Source organism: Hyalella azteca, unplaced genomic scaffold (assembly GCF_000764305.2).
Source record: "Hyalella azteca isolate HAZT.00-mixed unplaced genomic scaffold, Hazt_2.0.2 contig11451, whole genome shotgun sequence".
Lineage (NCBI taxonomy): Eukaryota > Metazoa > Arthropoda > Malacostraca > Amphipoda > Hyalellidae > Hyalella > Hyalella azteca.
Genome location: NW_025941450.1, coordinates 1,190 through 22,615, shown reverse-complemented (window position 1 = coordinate 22,615; position 21,426 = coordinate 1,190). Strand labels below are relative to the sequence as shown.

Here is a 21,426-nt window from a genome sequence, read left to right as displayed (position 1 = left end):
CAGCTGCCACGTATCAGCCCAGTTAACTAAGCTGTCAAGATCATCTTGCAATTGCGCTTTATTTGACGCATTCTTCACTGTATTATAAACTTTTGTGTCGTCGGCATACATGGAGCACACGCTGGATACTACTTCTGGCAGATCATTTATAAAAGCAACGAACAAAATAGGCCCCAGGACGCTTCCTTGTGGCACGCCACTGCGATTGAAAAATGCCCGCATATTTTGCCCCTTTCAGTTAACTTTGAAACAATCCAATTAAACGTAAGAGTGGCCAATGAAGTGGTGCAATAACGACCAGTTAAGCTGTAATTTCCCTGATTGAGGGTAATTGAGAAAGTCGTTCTATCATAAGCCTCGTCGGAGGTAGCTACATTCTCGCCGATACTTCCAATATTCCAGTAGCATAACCTACATGAATCGTATCTCGAACTGTCACGAATAAGATTTTAATCCAGCTTCTCCATCTAAAATACTTTCAGCCTCAGTTGTGCAATTCCTTATCTCCCATATGTACATGTACCACTCTAGTAGGGAGTTTTCTGTGTCCAGTTAGGAATTAATACCCTATAATGTTTCAGTGCGATAAGTCTTTTCGTTGGGAGACGTCGTGTGGCGGACCGTCCGATGCTCAATAAAATAGCGCAGATTAGTATTTGTTTCATACACTTCTTGAATTTTCAACAAGTTGGCCCACTTTATTGAAAAAAATTTACAATGAACACCTTAGTTTGGATTGTAACGTTGTGAAAGAAAGAGTATAAACGTCAATCAGGCGCACCCTGCGAGGCTGCGCCGATTCCTAGAATTCGCTCGGATTGGATCGGCTTCCTAGTCGATTTTTCCGTGTAGCTCAAAACATCCCTACGTAAGTATATTGTACTGTGTTTGAATTTTATTTCGGCCTTTTATGATCTATTCCGATCTGTAACTTTACCTTATCTTTAAGTTTTCTTTTTTATTCTACACGACTATTTCTAATTCTAAATCAGCAAAAGGCAGACCTTAAAAGTTACAGACTTACAGTTACACCCGTTATCTTGATATCGGTAGTATTGTACATTTGTACGTTGTTAACCTAGTTGACTCGTTGTACAGATGTACACTGTACAGACTATGGTACTTGTGCCTGTAGGTAGTCCAGTATTTGCTAATAATTTGCACCTGTAATTCCTGGCCCCTATGTTGGTAAATGGTATCATATTGGTATGCGCATTTGATTTGGAATTCAGGAATTGTATACATATATGATATAAACTTTTTCATAACAGAAGAAAACTGGATGATGTAATAAATTATTATAGTAGCATAGGAGAGATTATCTAAAAATAGTTTCATTTTTTAATTTGTATTACCTGCCCTATTTTACCCTATGATTTTAGATATACCTAGCTAAATTGGCTGTAGTCTATGCTATTTCAGTATTTGTACCATTGTACTATGCCTGTATGCCATTATAGGTACCCAATCATAGGCCTCACTGGCCTGGGACCCAGAGGCAAGAAGTTTGGTAAGTTATAAGAGAGGTTAATATTTTAATTTCTTAAATTGTAAAGTATAGTAAAGTATACTATGAATGCTAGTATTAGTATGATTATGAAATTATTCATGACAGTTGTGGGACTTGTGGCTTATGAATATGGTTAACCAAACAACCATATTCTTTTTACTACAGACCTTAGCAGAATTACCTTTTCAAAATTCACTTTCCAACATTTTTTTCAGGGATTTTTTAGAGGCTTAGAGCTAATAAATGTATGATTTCTTACCTTCCTTTGTGCTACATAGATAAGAAAAATGTTGAAGCTTATGCCACTATTTTTAGTTTTGCAATATTTCAATTAGTTTTGCTGCTAAAACATTTTTATGCCATAGCAGAGGACTGTCTTGATTTATGCCGCCTGTAGCTTACTATTCTATTTGACAGTATAGATAGACTAATCTAATCTCACTGAAATGAATTACCAGTAATATCCTAGACCAAAATCAGTTTCCAACAAAGCGATTATAGCCGTACTCGCAACCAGGGGATTTATTATTACCTACACAAGTTCTTCAATAATCAAATCTGCTTGAATGATCAAAATTTCTTTTGGACATTAACACTCTTGCTTTTGAGAATAGACTGAATGTGATTGACAAGAATAAATCATTTGAAATATAAGTCTTACCTTTGCCACTGGACTGTATTATGGAAAACTTCTTTTGGTCATTAAACTCTTGCTTTTGAGAGTAGACTGAATGTGAATGACAAGAATTTATCATTTACTCAAAAAGCTGCGCTACAAGATGAAAAATAAGTCTTACCTTTGCCACTGCACTGTATTATAGAAAACTCAGATAAATACCATTTAGTTGTAATTCTTTGTCTACAAATATGTAAAAACGCATCTTTTCAGGTAATTGACAGTCCCGGGTGTTGTGTGGTGTCAAATCATCACCAGTGAGAGCCGCAAAGCCAGCACCATTCATTCTCCAGTTGAAGATCAACTACCAAATGTGAGTTGCAACATATAAGGTACTATTTCCCATTTACATACTCCTTTTTTTAGTGATAATTAATACCAGGCCTTTGCTTAAAATAGTATTGATGATGGATGAATTTTTTATCAAGTTGAACTCCTACAACTCTTATTACCAGTAACTCTCATTAAACTGTCTAACTCAAAACTAAAACAGTAGTAACCATCATTACCATACCTTTACTATTAAATAAAGCAATGAAGATAATTGATGTAACTGGCTTATATTTACCAATTTGAACAGTTTCTCATACCCCCTAACTAGTATATTGAATTGAAAAGATGACAAAGTGAAAAAATTCCACATCCAAATATTCTGGAAAGGATTTATTAAAGCCTTGAATATGAAAAAAGTTGATATTTTTTACTCATTTTGCTTCAATTCAACTGAAGATTTTGTTTTAATTTATTTTTATCTTGATAGGTTATTATTGCATTTTTTCTCTTACCATTTTGCTTAAATTATATACTCGCATAAATTTTTTTTGCCTGGTACGTACGTATCTCATTAACTAATATAGATCATTTTGTGGGCTTAAGTTTTTATTTAAAAAATGCATTGATATTTTCTAATGTCTTCAATTTGAAATTACCTTAGGCCATAGTAATTCATTCTATTGCTCTGTTATTTTTTCCAAAATATTTATAATGGTACGGTACATAATATACCTATATCCTGTATCTAGGGATATAAATTGGATAAGATATCAAATATGTTTCATCCTAATTTATTGTATGTGGAGTTGATAGAGTTCAATTTTGCCAACAATTTTCCTGGGAAACGATGCATTTTTTGAATAATTTAGTGCATATTAGGGATAATTTAATACAAATAACATTAACTTCTATTGCTGTCTTCAGGTATGCTTTTGTTTGGGTCACCAATAATGAGCACATAATTATAGGAATGGTAATTGGCATCTATATACTACAATAAACTATTGCCTATTTTCTTATAACAATGGGGTACCTAATAGTCTAAATGTAAAAGATTCATCTACTTCTATTGCTCATAATAACCCGTTCTGCTGTCATCTAAAAACAACTGTTGATGTTCATGCGCCAAATTTAATCTTGGTTGAGGCTAACTTCAAAATTTTGCTGTTGTTTTCAGTTTGTATTTGTCAGGGAATTGTATAGACATCGTGATAAATAAAAGTGAACGGGTGACGAGCGGTCCACGCAGACAATCAATAAATTGACTTTTAGCTTGTTTAGAACCGTCATCACCATGACACCGCATTCCCGGTAGCGGCGCTCTCAGGCTCCACACTAAAACCTACCTGTCTAATGTAAATGAAAGGTACTAATGCCTCTCAAGCGACACTAACAATCTAGTGTCAGCTAACATGAAGGACTTATGTGGAGATGAGCAACAATGAATTCATTATTTTCATGAAAACTTATTTTAATATATTTACATATGTCCCAGTTGCACAGCTGAAATACGTTCACAATAGTCCAACTTAACAATGGACAGAAAATTAAGACTGAGGATAGAAAAAATACACTGCTGTGACAACTGCTTCTTAAACTTTTCTTCTTGTTCCCACGTTTACAGATTAAACTCGCCTCAATAATCATGTCATTTTTTTAAAGATTAATATGCCCCCTGTTTATTGGCCCCTAAAAATTTATTTTTTCATACCAGGGGATAATTCGCCCTAGTTTGGGGTAATCACTGGCGTGATTGCCTTCTGCAAACTTGAGACGCGATCGAAGTTTTCAGGAGCTACCTGACTATCTAAACCTCGTAATTGATTTTAAAAAGTCAAGTTACCGTAATGCATGAAACATAACACAAATTTTACAAGCTTATCTTCACTTGCTATTCATCTGCCATCATAAGTGTAATTTGCCAACTGTACGTTTAAACACAACTTCCCAGCGTTATCTAAACCTTGAAAATTTACTAATTGCATCGTGTTATCTGCAGTCCTTGAACTTGCCTATTTTTTTCTGAAATTTAGAACCTTTGGAGATTCTTTTATGCAGAGTTTTTCGTTTGACTATATTTTGGGCAAGAAGTTCCTGGCACGACCGATCGCGTATTCTAAATTTTAAATGCACGTCCAATAGATTCTACGAGGGTTGCAGAGAAGAAACTCACTATGAACTATATATCAAGACTGGATCTCGTATTATTTCGTATTTGTAGAATATCATATCAGTTGAAGTATTAATGTCACTTATTTGCTTAAATCGCAAGTTGACTAAAAATTTAAAAGCAAAGAATAGTCCACAAAAATTCATATCTTTATAGAAAACGTTTCGGAGTCCAGCTCCATCGTCAGTTCGTAGAATCTAGAACATGCATAGAAAGTCAAAAGTTAATACAATTGAAAGCACAGAACACAATTAGAACCTAAATTTACACGTAATAGGGCAAAAAACCTATCTATTCACAATTTCAAGGGGATAGGAGCTCACAGCTGAATTTAAACTGGGCCTAAGCTTAAAAATGTACAATGATTCTAAGATACGCAAATCTGAAGTACCGGAGGTAGAAGCTAACACCCTAAAGTCACTGTCAGAAACAGGCACATCACACTGCTCGGCGTGAGTGCGCACAGCCGAATGAGGGGGGCGCGATAGCAACTGTCCGGTCCTACAACTCCTGCCCTTATGCTCAGCGATCCTGGAATAAAGATTACGTGAAGTCATACCGACGTACGCAGATGCACATTGTGCACAACGAAATTGATAAACCAGGGACGATCGCATATGAACAGGGAGCATATCTTTATATCTAAAGAAAGAACCGATTTTGAAATTGTTAACCAGAACAATATAGAGTTTAACGCTTGGAAAGTATCTATTGAAGAAGACTTTTAATTCTCTTGACATAGCTTCGGACGCAGGGCCGAAGTATGGAAAAGAACAAAAAATAACGTTCCTACTATCGCGCTCGGGAGCAACCTCACTGAATCGCTTCGACATAAATTTCTTGATTTGGGTATACACCAAACTTGCCGGAAATCCATTGAGCGAGAAAATATTTCTTAAAAATTCAAATTCAGCATGCATAGCCTGGTATGTTGAGCAAATGCGTATATTGTTCTGGTTAACAATTTCAAAATCGGTTCTTTCTTTAGATATAAAGATATGCTCCCTGTTCATATGCGATCGTCCCTGGTTTATCAATTTCGTTGTGCACAATGTGCATCTGCGTACGTCGGTATGACTTCACGTAATCTTTATTCCAGGATCGCTGAGCATAAGGGCAGGAGTTGTAGGACCGGACAGTTGCTATCGCGCCCCCCTCATTCGGCTGTGCGCACTCACGCTGAGCAGTGTGATGTGCCTGTTTCTGACAGTGACTTTAGGGTGTTAGCTTCTACCTCCGGTACTTCAGATTAGCGTATCTTAGAATCATTGTACATTTTTAAGCTTAGGCCCAGTTTAAATTCAGCTGTGAGCTCCTATCCCCTTGAAATTGTGAATAGATAGGTTTTTTGCCCTATTACTTGTAAATTTAGGTTCTAATTGTGTTCTGTGCTTTCAATTGTATTAACTTGTGACTTTCTATGCATATTCTAGATTCTACGAACTGACGATGGAGCTGGACTCCGAAACGTTTTCTATAAAGATATGAATTTTTGTGGACTATTCTTTGCTTTTAAATTTTTAATCATATCAGTTTAAAAATGATTCTAAAAATGTTATTCCTGCAGTTGCATAATATTAATTATTGGATGATTTGGATCAATTGCACATTCGTCATTATGAGTTGGTGATTTAATAGTTATACCTGCGGCCAGATATAGATTAGAATTTGAGCATTGATTATGCCACGAACTGATATTGAATAATTCACCTTCAGATCTTTGGAAAAATTCAGCTTCATTAGTTAGAAAATACTATTAGCGAGACTATCAACTACACGTCACAAGCTTCGGTTTCTGTGTTCATAATTTCTAAACATTATTTACCGGACTGGTAAGCCTTAATTACGTCCACCCATGCAAGGCTACTCTTTATAAACGTCATAATATTTTTTATCAATGATTATTTTTATATTTCAGACCCAGCGATGTATCGATCACTTAGGAACCAGCAGCTGTCCGCTAGTTTCCACAATGGCTCACGTATACCCGGGTTCTTCCCTGACGGAGAACCGCTCCAGTGCGACGGAGACCCTCCGGTCCTACCAGATCTGCCGCCCTACGAACGCGGCCGACACTTCGCTGGGAGCTGGTGTTGCGATGTCGCCCCTCACTCAGTCACTGGTGATTTGGGGTGTACTTTGTTGGCCGGCATGAGTTTAAGAGTAAGGTACTAGATGCAACGTTGATAAGCATTAAGTACCAGAGGACGACATGATGTTAATAACTTAGGAGAAAATACTGTGACCCCTCCTCCTTCATTCACTATTCATTTGGCATTTCTTTGGCCGGCATGAGCTGGATATTAAGGTTATGCCTCTACTCGGAATTCAATGCATGCGAATCTTTTCTGTAGATTTTCTCGGGAATTTCATTGTTCTCTTTCCTGACGAAGCTTATTTTGAATATTTTTGTGCAGTTGCTCACTTGAACCTATACTTTTCCAAAAATGCTTACGTCACATTAGGTTTGCTCATTTCAGGCTTTCTGTATTTTACTTCTAGATACGGTAATGTTAATGTTTTTTTCTTGAACTCGCCATTTCCCTGTATGTACATTTTTTCTTTTAGCATAATGGTTAAAAAGGGTATTTTATTACTTGGATGAGTTTGTTTTCTCGAACGTGTCTGGTTATGTGATCAAGTTCTGTTATCCTTATCAACAAAGTATAGGTCGAATAAATTGCCTAAACTTTGTTCAAATTTTTGTTAGCTGAGCTATGAAAGTTTCTTAATTTTTCAGGACCCAATTCTTGGGAGCAGCATGTCAGGAGTCAGCGGCATCAACATCTCCTCTCATAGTCAAATTGCAACTCGTGCACCATTAGCTGAACATTTTCAGTGTGACGAACTCAATACTCCAGATGTGGGTACGTAATGCACATTATTCTACATTATATACCTCACACGGCGTCGAGATGGAGGGTAGAATCTCATTTGAATATCTTTTGATATATCGAGCAAAGCTTCAAATTTCCATTTATGCTCAGGAATTATTATTGTTTTCCTTCACGACTGTGCAATTCGTTCGTCGTTCATAGATTCTTGCCAACAGTACAGTTCTCAAGTTAATGGCTGCAGAAATTTTTACAGAATTGTTGGAACTATCGAACCGATGCGCTAAAAGCTATTCTATATATTCGTTATCTGGCATTATTGGAACACATCAGCAGAGTCATGTACAGAGGCAGCTACTCTAATACGTTTTTGATTTGTTACCTAATTTTATGGACATATCAGCATCAGGTTTTGACGACGAGCTATTCCATCTATTAATTGTTAGTAGATGATTCAAGTATCTTGTACAATTATTAAGTATTGTAGAATCCAATCCACATATTTTTACTAATATAAGTATACGAAGTTAGAATATTCAATTGTCCGTAGGGATGCTGAATATTGACTAAAATTTTGACAAATTGTCATCTGAAAATTTGTATTCCATTTTGTTTATGTGAACTTAATTTATATCTGTAAATGAAGGGTTTTGCTTTCATATCTTAGCAATCTCTAAATTTTTTGTTTCATGGAGTTCTTCATTCTTATTTCATTCATGTTCTCTTTCAGTCCGAGAAATGTTCGATTTCCCGGCGAGCAGGGATCTTAATCTCGACAATGAATTATTTACGGATATGGACGAGATTTTACCTTTTGACCACAAAACATTTGGCGGTATTGAGAACGAGACTTCTTCCGCGACATCATGTGCTTCAAATATTGTATCGTTGTGTCAAGATTCAACCTCGAACGGAACAGAAAACGTCAACTGCGGAATAATGGGGACCACAACCCCCAAATGTGAATTCCCTTTCTCCCTTCAAGATAATGTTAAACCAGTCAATGCTGATCGCAATCATTGTCCTTACATGGGCTTGGATTCCGCTGGTAACCGCAATGAAAGCCGAACGCTCTATGCACCCACTGATTGCAATAATAAGCCTGAGAGCTATTGCAATGATCTGAATTTCAGTTCTAGTTTGGCCGAGATGGTACCTTGTCATCAATCAGCAACACTGGACACAGGACCAGAAGACTCAGGTGTTGAGCTTCCTGCTGACAAAGTTACACTTGACCATCCGCAGGCAAACGACTTAATGGATGACGCTGATTTCAATCGCTTCGTTGATGAGATAAATGATGATTCTATCAGTGCGCTGGATATGAGTATTTCCTACAAGTTGCCAGACACACCCACGGATTTGGACCATATGGAACTGCTCTGCACTTCAGAGGAACCAGGGATGTTGTTGGGGAGTGCAGAAGATTCTTTAAAAATTAATCTGGAACGTTCTCCTGGTGATCTGGACCATTCGGCTATCATCAATGCAACCTGTGAGCCTCTGCAACTCTTTACGGTGCCTACGCTGGCGAATTCTGCACAGATTACTGAAAATTTGAAATCTAAATTTGAAGCAAATGACGCAGTTGAATCACGCATGCTCACGCAAAAACAGTCTGATTTGATGCTAAAATCTACAGATTTTTGTGCCTTCACATCTGTTGATCGCGATTTAAATCCTTCCCTTGAGTCGGAATTGACTCAAATGTCGAATAATCCCGCCCCTGAAATAAAACCCTCAGTTAACCCCGGAAAAATGTCTAATTTATTGCTGGAGCAGTTCAACCCAGTGACGCACGCAAACCAGAGTGGCGTTGCCAATGAGTCATCTTCACTTCCAACTCCTGTCAACCCTACACCTCTCCATATAGAATTTGATCCTTCCTTCAACATACAAACTAAGGTGAGTAACGTTCAGTGCTGATAACCGTTTTCTTGTCGAATCATTCACGCACGCGAAAATACGCCAGGTGAAACACCAAATTACTATAGCACAAACAATAAACCATAAATGTGTGCACTTCGCAATACACTTTTACTAAATTGTAGTACCGTAATTGCTTTTCGTATTTAAAAAAAAAGAAACATTTATATTACTATTTTAGCTTACTTTGTAAATGATCTTTCTAGTCCTAATTTGTTATTGGTTTCAGAACGAACTTCAGCAACACACAAAGCCTACCATCAAGGTGTCGGTAATAAGAAGCTGTTCCATGCCTCGACACGGTGGAGCCCGCGCAGCTCAGAAGCCTCTCAAGAGGCTGGCTCCTCAAAGCATTCCAGAACTCAAACTGAAGAAAGTGCGCTTGAATAATAATAGTTACTGTCGTAACACCGTCATGGGGGCTCCATTTCCTCTACGTAACCCCAACATCACATCACAACACTCAGTTCGTTATCCAAGCGTCTCCACCCAAAATTCAGTGCGTCATCACAGCATACAAGTCTTGAATTCGGTACCTCATCAGAACATGCCAGTACAAAACTCGGTACTTCATCCCAGCACCCCAGTCCAAGTTTCGGTACTTCATCCCAGCACCCCAGTCCAAGTTTCGGTACGTCATCCCAGCACCCCAGTCCAAATTTCGGTACGTCATCCCAGCACCCCAGTACAAGTTTCGGTACGTCATCCCAGCACCCCAGTACAAAACTCGGTGCGTCATCACAGCACTCCAGTCCGAAATTTGGTACGTCATCCCGGTATCTCAGTCCAAAATTTGGTGCGTCATAACAACAGTGTCATAATAATTCCTGCTGATAAATTCATCCATTTGTCCGACCCATCTGTCGGTCAACAGTGCAACGCAAGTTCAGGTATTACCTCAAGTTCAAGTGAATCACAATCGTTTAATCAAGGAAATATTCCTTCTGAAACCATTAATGACAATACCTTGCAAGTTTTTTGCAATATTCCGTCTGATAGCATCGCTGGCCCGTCCCATCATATCGAGCGTCTACCAGATGCAGCAATCCCGGGTCCTTCTTCGAGAAACAACTTCTGGAGCGATGGCCGCGCCACCATTGACATAACCACGTCAGACGGCGAGTCTCCACAAGATGCGGCAATCCTTGGTCTTTCTTCGAGCAACCTTTCTGGGAACAATGGGCACGCTTCCATTGACATAAGCATGCTTTCAGACCGCGAAGATGAGAGTGAGGACAGCGAAGATGAAGAGTTCCATGTTTCACCGCGCAGTTATAGCGGCAAGCACAGACGCTCTGCAGGAGCCAGAGACAGCGCGTTCGTTGGGTTCAGTAGACTACCGCGCGGCAAGCAACGTGAAATAGATGCACAAAAATATCGCAGGAACAAGGAAGCAAACAACATAGCTTCGAAGAAATCACGTCTCAAAAAGAAGAACATGTTGGAACAAATGAAGAGCGATTTAGTTGCGGAGTCCAATAGAAATGAGAGGTTGAAGTTGTTATTTGAGAAGGTTCAGCGTCAGTACGAGGTTATGAAGAGGATTGCGGCTGACCCAAATACCTGCAGGAGTTGTTTATCGAAGAAATAAAACAGCTATGTTACCAAAACTAAGCACAATAAAGTATGAAGTATTGAGAGATTTGTCACGCTGGATTTGGAAGCAGGTGCTGCGAAGACACTTAGTAATTGGCCTTAAAAGTACAAATTTATAACTAAATTGTTACTAGTATATTTATCTAGACTCTATGCCACATTTGTATATTGGATATTGACAAAAAATTAATGAAAAAGTTCAAACGCAGTACATCATCGGTGTTGTGTTTAGGAAGTCGAAATGTTGATGCTAAATTGTGTCCCTGTTGTCTAATGTTCGAAGTTCTACATGAAGAATTATTTTATAGTTTTATTTAGATAATTAAATAGTTTCATTTAATCCGATGTTATCCTAATTTACGTTTTGTAGAGACCATGGATCGTTTTAGTCTTCTATGTATTGCTGCCTAATTTCTAATTTTTTTTTGCCGTCGTGAATTGTTGAACTCTTGTTGTATATGAAGCTTGCACGGCGGCCTGGTGTTGCTCGGGAGGTTTTGTGGTAACCTGACGATTTTTCCAGAAGTTATTTGTGTGCGGATAAATGCGATGTAGCATGGATATGCTGCGACGTTTTCTGTTGCGCAAATGAGTAGTGAGAAACCGAGATGTAATCACCCGAGGTAGTCATGGAAACTACAATCACGTAAATTTAAAAATTTTTATTAATTCACGCTTTTGCCTGTTATCTCTCAACACTTGCACTCAATACTGCTTTCTTCAGTCTTCGACTTGTTTTAATGCAGGGTACGGGCATAACTATTTCCAGTAGCATGTCTTTTCTCCTTGGTGATCGACTTAATTTGTCTGTGAGCCTTCAAAAACCCATGGAAGACTAGAATTTCATCATTGGGATCAAATTCGCATTAATACGCATATTCGCAGTAATACAAGATCATCATCTGACTTGTAGCATAGCCTGATTCGTCGCAGATATGAAAATAAGCGTTTTTCGGTCGCGCACTTGTATGTATTTTATTATTGCTCTCTCCAATGTATTCTTAGTTGTAAGACCAGCTTGTGAGGCGACGAATGGAATCATTCTAAGCCGTTAATTTCATGATTTGGGGTTCAAAATGTTTCATGTAATGTTGGTTGTCTACTCGAAGAACAGTTCTTCGCCTGTCTCCGAGCGCGACGAAACTGCTGGGCAAAGTGGACGCGCGGAATTGTTTATTTAATAGCCAGCGTAAATTGTGCCGTCCACAATTTCTGAAATTTGATAATTCCATTTAGTTTGAATTAAACTCGAAATTGTACGATAAATTGCGTCAGTTTGATTGCAGTAATGTGTAAAGTGCAATTGTTTGTAGAATTTCAGGACACTTGACGCGATGGAAATATTCCCTGCCATTAATACACATGTGAAAATGACAAGGAACTATTTTTGAGAAACTATGCCTCAAAGTAGGAAGCAATATAGTCAAACATGATTATCATATGCACGAATGCTGACATATTTGTTATGTTGGTGCAGGTTAAATCGATTGTCGCAGCACGAGGTTTGAATTCAGCTATAAATTTTACATCTTACTACTCCTGTTAATCATTGTCACGAGATCATGGAATCAGCGAGTTCAAGTTTTTGCGCACTTCGCGCCAAAAATTAGGTTTCATTGCAAATGAAACCGAAATACCGTAGTTATTACACATTTTTAGCTGATTCTGTTATCACATGACAAAGATAAAAATAGGAGTAAATAAAAGATAATAGGAGTAAATTTAAACCTTGCAGCGACAATTGATAAAGAACTTAACAGGACTGTTACCCTACGTGTAGTATATTATAATTGAGTATGCTACCATTGCAGCAGTTGCTAAATTACTGTAAACTGTATCCGTAGCAAGATTGAACAATTTATTGTGGTATTGTCCAATATAAAGAGAGAATTGAACTTATTTCATTCTACTAGTCCAATTTATAGCTAGAAGTTAGTCGGTGGCCTACCGATTGCCTTAGCAACGTCGACGTACAAATCGGAATTGGAGGGAGACACCCATTGCTTTTTGAACGGTTTCTTAAAGATATTAATATACTTGGTATTATTACTGTTAGTTCGTTTAAAATAATTATCAGTGCAATTAAGCGCCCGATTCGTGGACGCTCCTGGTCCACACACATCCCTAAGTACCTTAACTCATTTGTCCTAACAATCCCATTCCCACCCAACATCCACACTCTGCTTATATCTTCAACCGATCCATTCACAACTTGTGAATGGATCGGATCACTTGGCTCTTCTCCGCACTGAATCGCACATTAAAGTCCCTCCCATACTCAGTCACACAGTCCAGCATACTTTGTAATTCTTCGCTATTTCCACTCTTAATCACAGCATCATCAGCATACAGAAGCATTCTTAACCTTTCGCCGCCCACACGCACACCAACATCCATTCTCCTCACCCTCGTGGCCATCTCTTCTGTGTAGAGGTTGAAGAGAAGCGGATACAGGATACAGCCTTGTCGTACACCTCTCCTGCTCTCACCCAGTCCGTCTCTATATCCCCAAGTCTATATTTTACTCTAGTATTCATGTCCTGGCTAAATTTCAAACGGCCACCTCATCGAGCCAGGCAGGAACAATGATAAGGAAAATAGTCATTCTGTGTTTCCTTATTCTTCTTTGTAAAACTGCGGGACAAATACCGCACATAAGAACAAATGAAAATACAAACGAAAGATTTAGATCGAGTACATATATACATGGGTGTCGCACAACTCCAGGCTAACCCCTCAGGGGGGACTTCTGACGCGTGTCTGTGCTCGTCAGAAGTCCTATGGGATTTCGCGTTCCTAGGGGGATTGTTCCTGAGCGCCCCACCGTTGAGCTCGCGGTGTCTGACTGTAGGTCTCAGTTGTGGGGTTAAGTTATTTTGTAGGTAGGATTCCTTAAATTTCCCTTCTCTGTCTCTCTCGTGCGGGCGGCCGACGTCCCGTGTAAGCGACCTCTTGTTCGAGTGTCTTCGTTTCTGTTGCTTTTCACCTGTCCCTCCTTGTCACTTCGTCTCTTTTGAGATGCTAACGCTGCTTCCTTCGAGCCAGCTTCAGCGGGCTGGACATACGAGACCTTCCGCCCCTTGTGGGCGATGACCTATTTTTGATTTGAGAAACTTTTGATAATTGAGACCTCCCACCTCTTTGGTGATGTTCAACATGACTTTCGGTGCGATATAGCTAAATAGCTGAAGCGCTAGTAAACATGTGGCCACTAAACTAACTAACTAACTCCAGGCTAAACAGATTATCGCACAACTCCTGGCTAAACAGATTATCGCACAACTCCTGACCTGTCTCTTATACACATCTAGATGTGTATAAGAGACAGCGGGTGGACAAATTCAACCAATAACAATAAACACAAATTCAACCAATCAACACAAATTCAACCAATAAACACAAATGCAACCAATAAACACAAATGCAACCAATAAACACAAATATTCCCGGGCAGTGTGTTCAGCGCCGCAGTTCAGCAGCGGCGAGTGCAGCGGTGAGAGCGACAGACTTACGGTCGTATGGACACCCCACGCCACCTCCAGGGCGGACACTTTCACCCTCGAGATGGACAGAGGCGGAGGACAGTTCACGGTCAGTTCGTCATGGACAGAAGGACTAATAGTTTTCGGGATGGACAGAATTTATCACTTTTTATGGACAGAATTTATAACGACATTTTATGGACAGAAATAGGAAAGTTCACATAAGTTATCATAATCCTCTGAGTCTTGATAAATTATTGTTTGACTTGAACTAGGCAATAAGAAAATAGTTTTTAATGTAGACCTTAGACCTTGAGACCTTGAGATCCACCTGGTACTAAGTAGCCAGGGTTCATTTAAAGACAATAAGGCCAAAAAGAAGTCGCTGCAAATAAGTCAATAATATTTTCATCATTAATCAGCGTACAACTTATTAATAAATAAGTACAAAGTTCGACAGTTGTTCTATTCGAGGTTTCGTTCACCTCAGTTAAATTCGATCTGAAACGTGTCTTAATTTTCAATAAATAATGTTTCTTGACATCACAGTTGCCGAGGCACATTCAACACAGTTTAATGAATGTAGTCATGAATGTTGACAGGAAGTTCACCGCGGGCCCGAGACAGTTTGTTCAGTTGAAGGCCTGCAGTTCAACACAGTTTACACCCTGAGAGTTAAAGCTTCCAACGCTTCAGGCGACTCCCCGTACAGCGTGCCTATTGCCATCAGAACTGCGCCAGGTATAGCAGCAACATAAAACAATGAAACTCAGATTAAACTTGATTTAAAAGCAATATTTTTGTGCATTCAAAAAGTCAGAGTAAAAATATTGTCAGAATATCATATACAAACATGAATTAAAACTTACGTAAGACAAAGGCATTTATACCAAATATTTTATACTACAATAATATGCTTTCTTCTGTCACAATTTTATCAAACAAAAATAATGTTTTGCAATGTTCACTGCTTTTTGCAATGTTCAAGCAATGTTCACTGCTTTAGAACCGAGCTATATTGTTGAACCGCATTATCCTGTTGAACGGGATAATCTTGTTGAACCGCATTACCCTGTTGAACGGGATAATCGTGTTGAACAGAATTATTTTGTTTAATCCGCTTTTTTTGGAACCGGATTATTCGGTTGAACCTCCCTAGTCAACCGGATCATTGTTTTGTACCACCCTGGTCAAGGGGATTATTAAGTGTCACCGCCCCAGTGAACCATGCAATGATGCTCCTGTTCTCCGGCAGGCGCGTGGTTCCCGCTGATCAGGTCGCTGTCACACCCTGACTGCGCGATATCAGACCAGGGCGCCACCGTCACGTGTGACAGCTACGAGCACAGGTGACATCACGCAGAAGTTCCATACGTTGATTTTGTGCCACAACACACCTCTACTGATCTCATTACTTTAGTTTAAATCATCACATTTAGGCCGCCTCTCCCCTCTGTTTCTTCCCCTTTAAGTAATGAAGTCTTCCCCTTGTTAGCTCGATTAGCTTATGTTCAAATAATCAGTAATGCTGTCTTCCAAATACTACTTTTTTCTCAAATGAATTAGCAATAAACTCTGCCTCTCGTTCTGTTTTCAGCACGATCCCTCCTCCAACTTCAATTAATCATTAATTGAGTGTTCCAATTGTTCCCTCCATTTCTTGTTGATTGAATTATTAATAAACTCAGTTATTAATTAATAAAACCCCTCAGAGTGGCGGCGTCTGGCGTTGGCTTCTCCCGCGGCCGCCACTACTGGCAGTTCAGGATAGACGCGTACGACGCTAACGCCGACGTTGCGTTCGGCGTCGTCAGGAAGCAAGTCAACAAAGAAGTCATGCTCGGTGAGATGTCTTGATGATAGCAATCAACACAATATGATGCAAGTCATTGATGAAATAGCAACTGATGTAGATGTTAAACCACGTATTATAGTTATAGTTATTATATTTCACCCTATACGTATTCACCATAGTTATATTTAACAAATTAATTATAAGGATTAAAGCAGAAGAAGTAATGAGAATTGAAATAATGAAGTCAAGTGACTTCAACAGCGGATAGTCTAGAAATCACGACAGTTGAAGTAACGCTTACGTGTCACGATGAGTACAGAAAGCTAAGCTTACGATGAGCACGTACAACGAAAAAGTTATAATGACCGAAGTAACGCTTTCAGCTTACGATGAGCAGGTATAACTAAGAAGTAATAATGACCGAAGTAACGCTTTCAGCTTACGATGAGCACGTATACCGAAGAAGTAATAATGACCGAAGTAACGCTCTCAGGTAACGACGAGTACGGCTGGGCGATGTATATCGACCACCAGCGGTCGTGGTTCCTGCACGGGTCGACGCACCACGGGCGCTGCGAGGGCGGCATAGGGGGCGTGGGGGCCATCGTGGGCGTCCTGCTCGAGTGGCGCCAGCAGAAGGCTTCTATATCCTTCTATGTTAATTATGAGCAGCAGGTAAGCTTCTATATCCTTCTATGTTAATTATGAGCAGCAGGTAAGCTTCTATATCTTTCTATGTTAATTATGAACAGCAGGTCAGCTTCTATATCCTTCTATGTTAATTATGAGCAGCAGGTAAGCTTCTATATCCTTCTATGTTAATTATGAGCAGCAGGTAAGCTTCTATATCCTTCTATGTTAATTATGAGCAGCAGGTAAGCTTCTATATCCTTCTATGTTAATTATAAACAGCAAGTAAACCTCCACATCCTTCTACGTTAATTAATGAGCAGCAGGTTACCCTACATATCACTCTATTAGACGTCTAGACAAACTAAACTACATTAAAATTTAAAACATAAATCAATCAAAAGTCTTAACTATTATTACTGTAGTGTCAGTATACAAAAAGATGACTATGTTCGACTTCACTTTTATTGTGCAGGGCGACGTAGCTTTTTCCGACATCGAAGGTCCCCTATTCCCTGCCGTGAGCGTCAACCGCAACGTGTGCGTCAGTTTACACACGTCGCTAGACGCGCCCGCGCACCTAACGCAGACCGTGCGCAAGACGCTGCAATCCACGCACGGCCGAGCCTTACACACGTCGCTCGATACGTCCATAATTGAGACGTCGAACTTACCACCAAGCATGCAGAACATGAATATTGGCGGACACTCGGATTATGACAGTCAATCTGATACATAGACTACATTCAGAGAAATTAGTGGGATTGTGTCCAAATAGCGATGCACTTATACTAAATATCCCCGCCTGTCACGCGGGAGACCGGGGTTCGATTCCCCGCCTGGGAGGATATACCCCTTGTGTGGGTAATCCGGACCTCGTCTGGCCCGGAAAAAGGGCATATCAGTGTTGCGTCCGCTCTCTGCCCGTCTTGTGGGTAAGGAGGCGAGTCACTATTTTGACAATATGACCCATTCATTTTTCTGAATGTGTGTGGGAGGGAACTGTGTCATAGCGAGCACCCGCTGCGGGATCTTATGAAACATTGTGCTTACGAATTAAGATTCAATTGTAAATATTTGATAGGGAAAAACGAGTTCATAGATTAATTTTTTACTAAAATGTTAGTAGGCTGGTTTAGCTTGAGAAGGCCTGGAATCAAGAATAAGGAATGAACGCTGAATTTACAATGAACGCAGCGCAGGATTGAAATGTTATTTTGGAGAGTTCTTGATGGAAAGATAAATGTACCTGAGAGATAATTATTCTAGTAAGCGGGAGCCTTGAATGGTTTACATGAGGAAGAGCTCAGGATTGACGGGAAGAATAAAATTGATCTCGCTTTGGTGCGCAATTCATACCAAAAGAATCATTAAGTTTTGTAAATCCTTTGCCAGAGAACCAGGAATCAAAATCAGAAAAGACTGATGCTTGTTTATTTCAAGATGAATTACTCGTACATTTATTGGAACTTTCCATGGCATATTTTCCTATAATTACAATAACATTTTCTACAGTCACAAAGTACAAAATCTCCAGTCGGAGAAGCTGAAACGATTTAATAGTTTTGTACAAAAAAATTTAATCATGAGAGCTGGTTAATGACGAAAGTGAATAATGTGTGAATATAGCCTGTATGACGCGTTAAATATAAAAAATTCTGAATATGTCATATAATAATTTGTAATTCAGCTGGGACTATAGAAAAAGCGATCAGCGTTTCATTGTGCATAGTTTTGTTAAGAATATTACGTCCGCAGAATACCTGCCTGTACAAATACTATTTACTTCGTGTCAACACTTTTATACCGACACTCTACTTGCATTAGCTTAAGGTTTAGTTTGCTGAGGAATTTTTCCTCACCACGGAAGTCCTGTTAATAATATTTTAGTCTCCTATTATAGGATCTACATTCTCGATGGTGCTTTTGAAATGAATTTTCAACAAGTTCGTTTTACACGCACATCCACTGATTAATTAATTAATCTCTAATCGTTTTCTAATGAGGTTGAATTATTTTCATTTCAGGGCCTCTGTTGGGAAAGTAAGATACTAGTTGGGTTTATATAATGATGATGACATTATGTATCAGTTGACATGTATAACAATTGAAGGGAATATGATTTTATAACATTAGTGAAGATTTAGAAGAGCATGAATATTGTTACACCAAAACTCACTAGCGCATGTGTTTTTGACATTGCAAGTCTAAATTAAATATAAAATAATTAAATTAATGGACGATAGAAGTATCTGAGCAGCGAGATATAGAAAATATTTTGTAAATTGCAGTGCAATTTACAAATCCAAATGTTAATTATTTGGGCTATTTCTATTTCTGATGTTAAAATTACTGCAAAGATAAGTTTCGATGATGTTGCAAGTTCTCAAAGGTTAAACAGATGAGTTTAAGTATTTCAAGTCCGTCTGACAGGCACGAAGCGTGTCAGCCATGGCAGTAAATATGCTTCGTCTACTCTATGTGTTGTATGAAGGCCATTTATTACTTTACATTAAATTTTTTAGTCCTACTCGAGAATAGGATGCCCTCCGCATGAAGTTTGAACTATGATCATGATCATAATTTATCATTATTATTATTATGGTTATTATTTATGATAAGGGTGGCCGAGAGATTTAGATCTGTATGATTGGAGTAATGATTTTGTGGTTCAAAACCCGCAACTATTTATCAAAATTCTAGCCGAAATCTTTAGTCACAACGAACGTTTTATAATTATACATTTTATCTCAGCCTGCCTGTCATTAATTAGGTAATTGTGTTAGCCAATATTGCCTGAACATGCATTTTAAGATCAAAGCTTAAGCTAAGAGTTTTTCACGAGTGTCCGGAATTTCAAGCGTGTGTTCGCTGTTAAGAACTGTTTTGAATTGAAAATCTACGTTCAGAAGAATGAGTGAAACATAAAGAGTTGTTTCGTTGATCAAATGTTACCGAGCTCATCTTTATTGCACACAGCCTCAGGTTTATGTGGTGCATTATTCACCTCTCAAAATTTCACTGCCAAAATTATCTCGTATTATACATACTTTTTAAATTTATTCCGCTGTAATCATAAATTTAAGTTGTTAATTCAGCCATGTTCGAAAAACCGGATGCAACTATCACCTATTGATTCTCTACAGTGATGATTGTGTGTGAAATTTTTCATGAAAATTTCATTTTGAAATGGATGCTTAAAAACGTTCGACCGCATGTGGATGAACGAAAAAAAAAAACTCTCATAAAAAATTCTAACGACGGAACGCAACCAAGGGGTTAATAATTATGATGATTAAAAATCGGCCAATTCCTTTTAAACGGTTAAAAAGTTCCTGAAACGACAACTGTGCTTAGCCTGTCAGTTGCTATACTCCTTTTCGCTCATGCTTGCGACTTCAAATGAGTAATGCAGTTTTCGATTTTTTTATCGGAATTTCATTTAGGAAATATCAATTCATTTGCCTTTTATATGCATGATATTTCATGGATTTCATCTGGTCTGTCTCCAATTCTGGATTGAAAATTTGCGTGCAGGATGACATACCTACAATTTCTATTTTGGAATTTATAAGTGTTAAAACATTGGCCGACCTGTGACCATTGCCTACTGACGGTATCGATGTTACACACCCATACCTTTAGATGCGAATTGTATTGACGATGGTCAGTGTATCAGTAGATATACGGTAACCATTAGTATACTGATGGTATCGATAGTTACTATACCATTAGAAACGAAGAGCATTGAGAACGATCAATGTATGCCAGTGCTATAATGGTTAAGCTGAGCAAGTTCAAGCCACTCATTTCTCGCACTCGTAACCATATACCTTCACAAACATGTACTTGTTCAAATGTTAAACGTGTTGCAGCCACGTTTACTTCACCGTCTGCTACAGAAAATTTGTACATTAGTTCATGTCCAGTGTAAACGAAGAAAATGGAATAGTTTAGTTTATGACACTGTAAATTGTGTAATTATCTTGAAACTTTTTCGATAAAAATTCTATTTCTCTTTGCCATATTCTTTCTTGGAAACTATTACTGATGTAAAATTTGACCAATGAATTATTGTGAAGTTTTTGTCCCCTTCAGACATTTATTTAAATAATTTTGAAATAGGTAAAATTTGTTTTCTCGTTATACACTTCAGGTTAGTGTTGAGATTTCTTCCTTCCATTGGCAGTGAACTCACTGGAATTCAAATTACAGTAATTCTAATTGCCTGATTTTCTTCTGTTTGTTTTAATTTTCAGAATTTCATGTCTCTCAGGCGTATTGTTAATGAATTAAATTTTATGTTATCATGAAATTTCGAAAAAATTTTGTTTGTTGGGCAAAATTTGTGAAGTCGAAATATCGAGCTGAGTTTTATAAGACAAGATTTATTCCATTAGCCCTTTCATAGTGAAAAAAGTGTTATCAAAATCCCACGTTTTAAAAGAGATTGCCTGCACAATAAAACAATTAAATTTTATCGAGAATTTCCAGTCTGTTTGACTTAGCTATAACACGAGCTCGATTGACCATG

At 38.5% G+C, this 21,426-nt stretch overlaps 2 protein-coding genes across 2 annotated transcripts in view; both read left to right on the top strand.

Moving 5' to 3' along the window:
• Positions 1-20,964, top strand: part of LOC108683074 (E3 ubiquitin-protein ligase TRIM9) — a 102,208-nt gene extending 81,244 nt beyond the window's left edge. The window contains 6 exon segments of the mRNA XM_047882845.1: positions 14,440-14,576; positions 15,070-15,208; positions 15,723-15,816; positions 16,180-16,310; positions 16,756-16,937; positions 17,368-20,964. Of these exon segments, the coding sequence (XP_047738801.1) occupies positions 14,440-14,576; positions 15,070-15,208; positions 15,723-15,816; positions 16,180-16,310; positions 16,756-16,937; positions 17,368-17,631 (947 nt within the window). The 3' untranslated portion in view covers positions 17,632-20,964.
• On the top strand, positions 595-12,880 carry LOC108683075. Its single transcript, XM_018172354.1, has 6 exons — positions 595-868; positions 2,400-2,499; positions 6,548-6,751; positions 7,370-7,496; positions 8,194-9,368; positions 9,619-12,880. Exons 3-6 carry the CDS (start codon positions 6,602-6,604, stop codon positions 10,978-10,980), a joined length of 2,814 nt encoding a protein of 937 aa, XP_018027843.1. The 5' UTR covers positions 595-868; positions 2,400-2,499; positions 6,548-6,601; the 3' UTR covers positions 10,981-12,880.
• Positions 20,965-21,426: the final 462 nt, after the last annotated feature.

Excerpts from the sequence above, each read along its gene's own strand:
- LOC108683075 (XM_018172354.1), top strand. The coding sequence starts at position 6,602 with ATGGCTCACGTATACCCGGGTTCTTCCCTGACGGAGAACCGCTCCAGT. Across the intron at positions 6,752-7,369 it reads CGCCCCTCACTCAGTCACTG|GACCCAATTCTTGGGAGCAG; the intron begins GTGATTTGGGGT and ends TTAATTTTTCAG. Across the intron at positions 7,497-8,193 it reads ACTCAATACTCCAGATGTGG|TCCGAGAAATGTTCGATTTC; the intron begins GTACGTAATGCA and ends GTTCTCTTTCAG.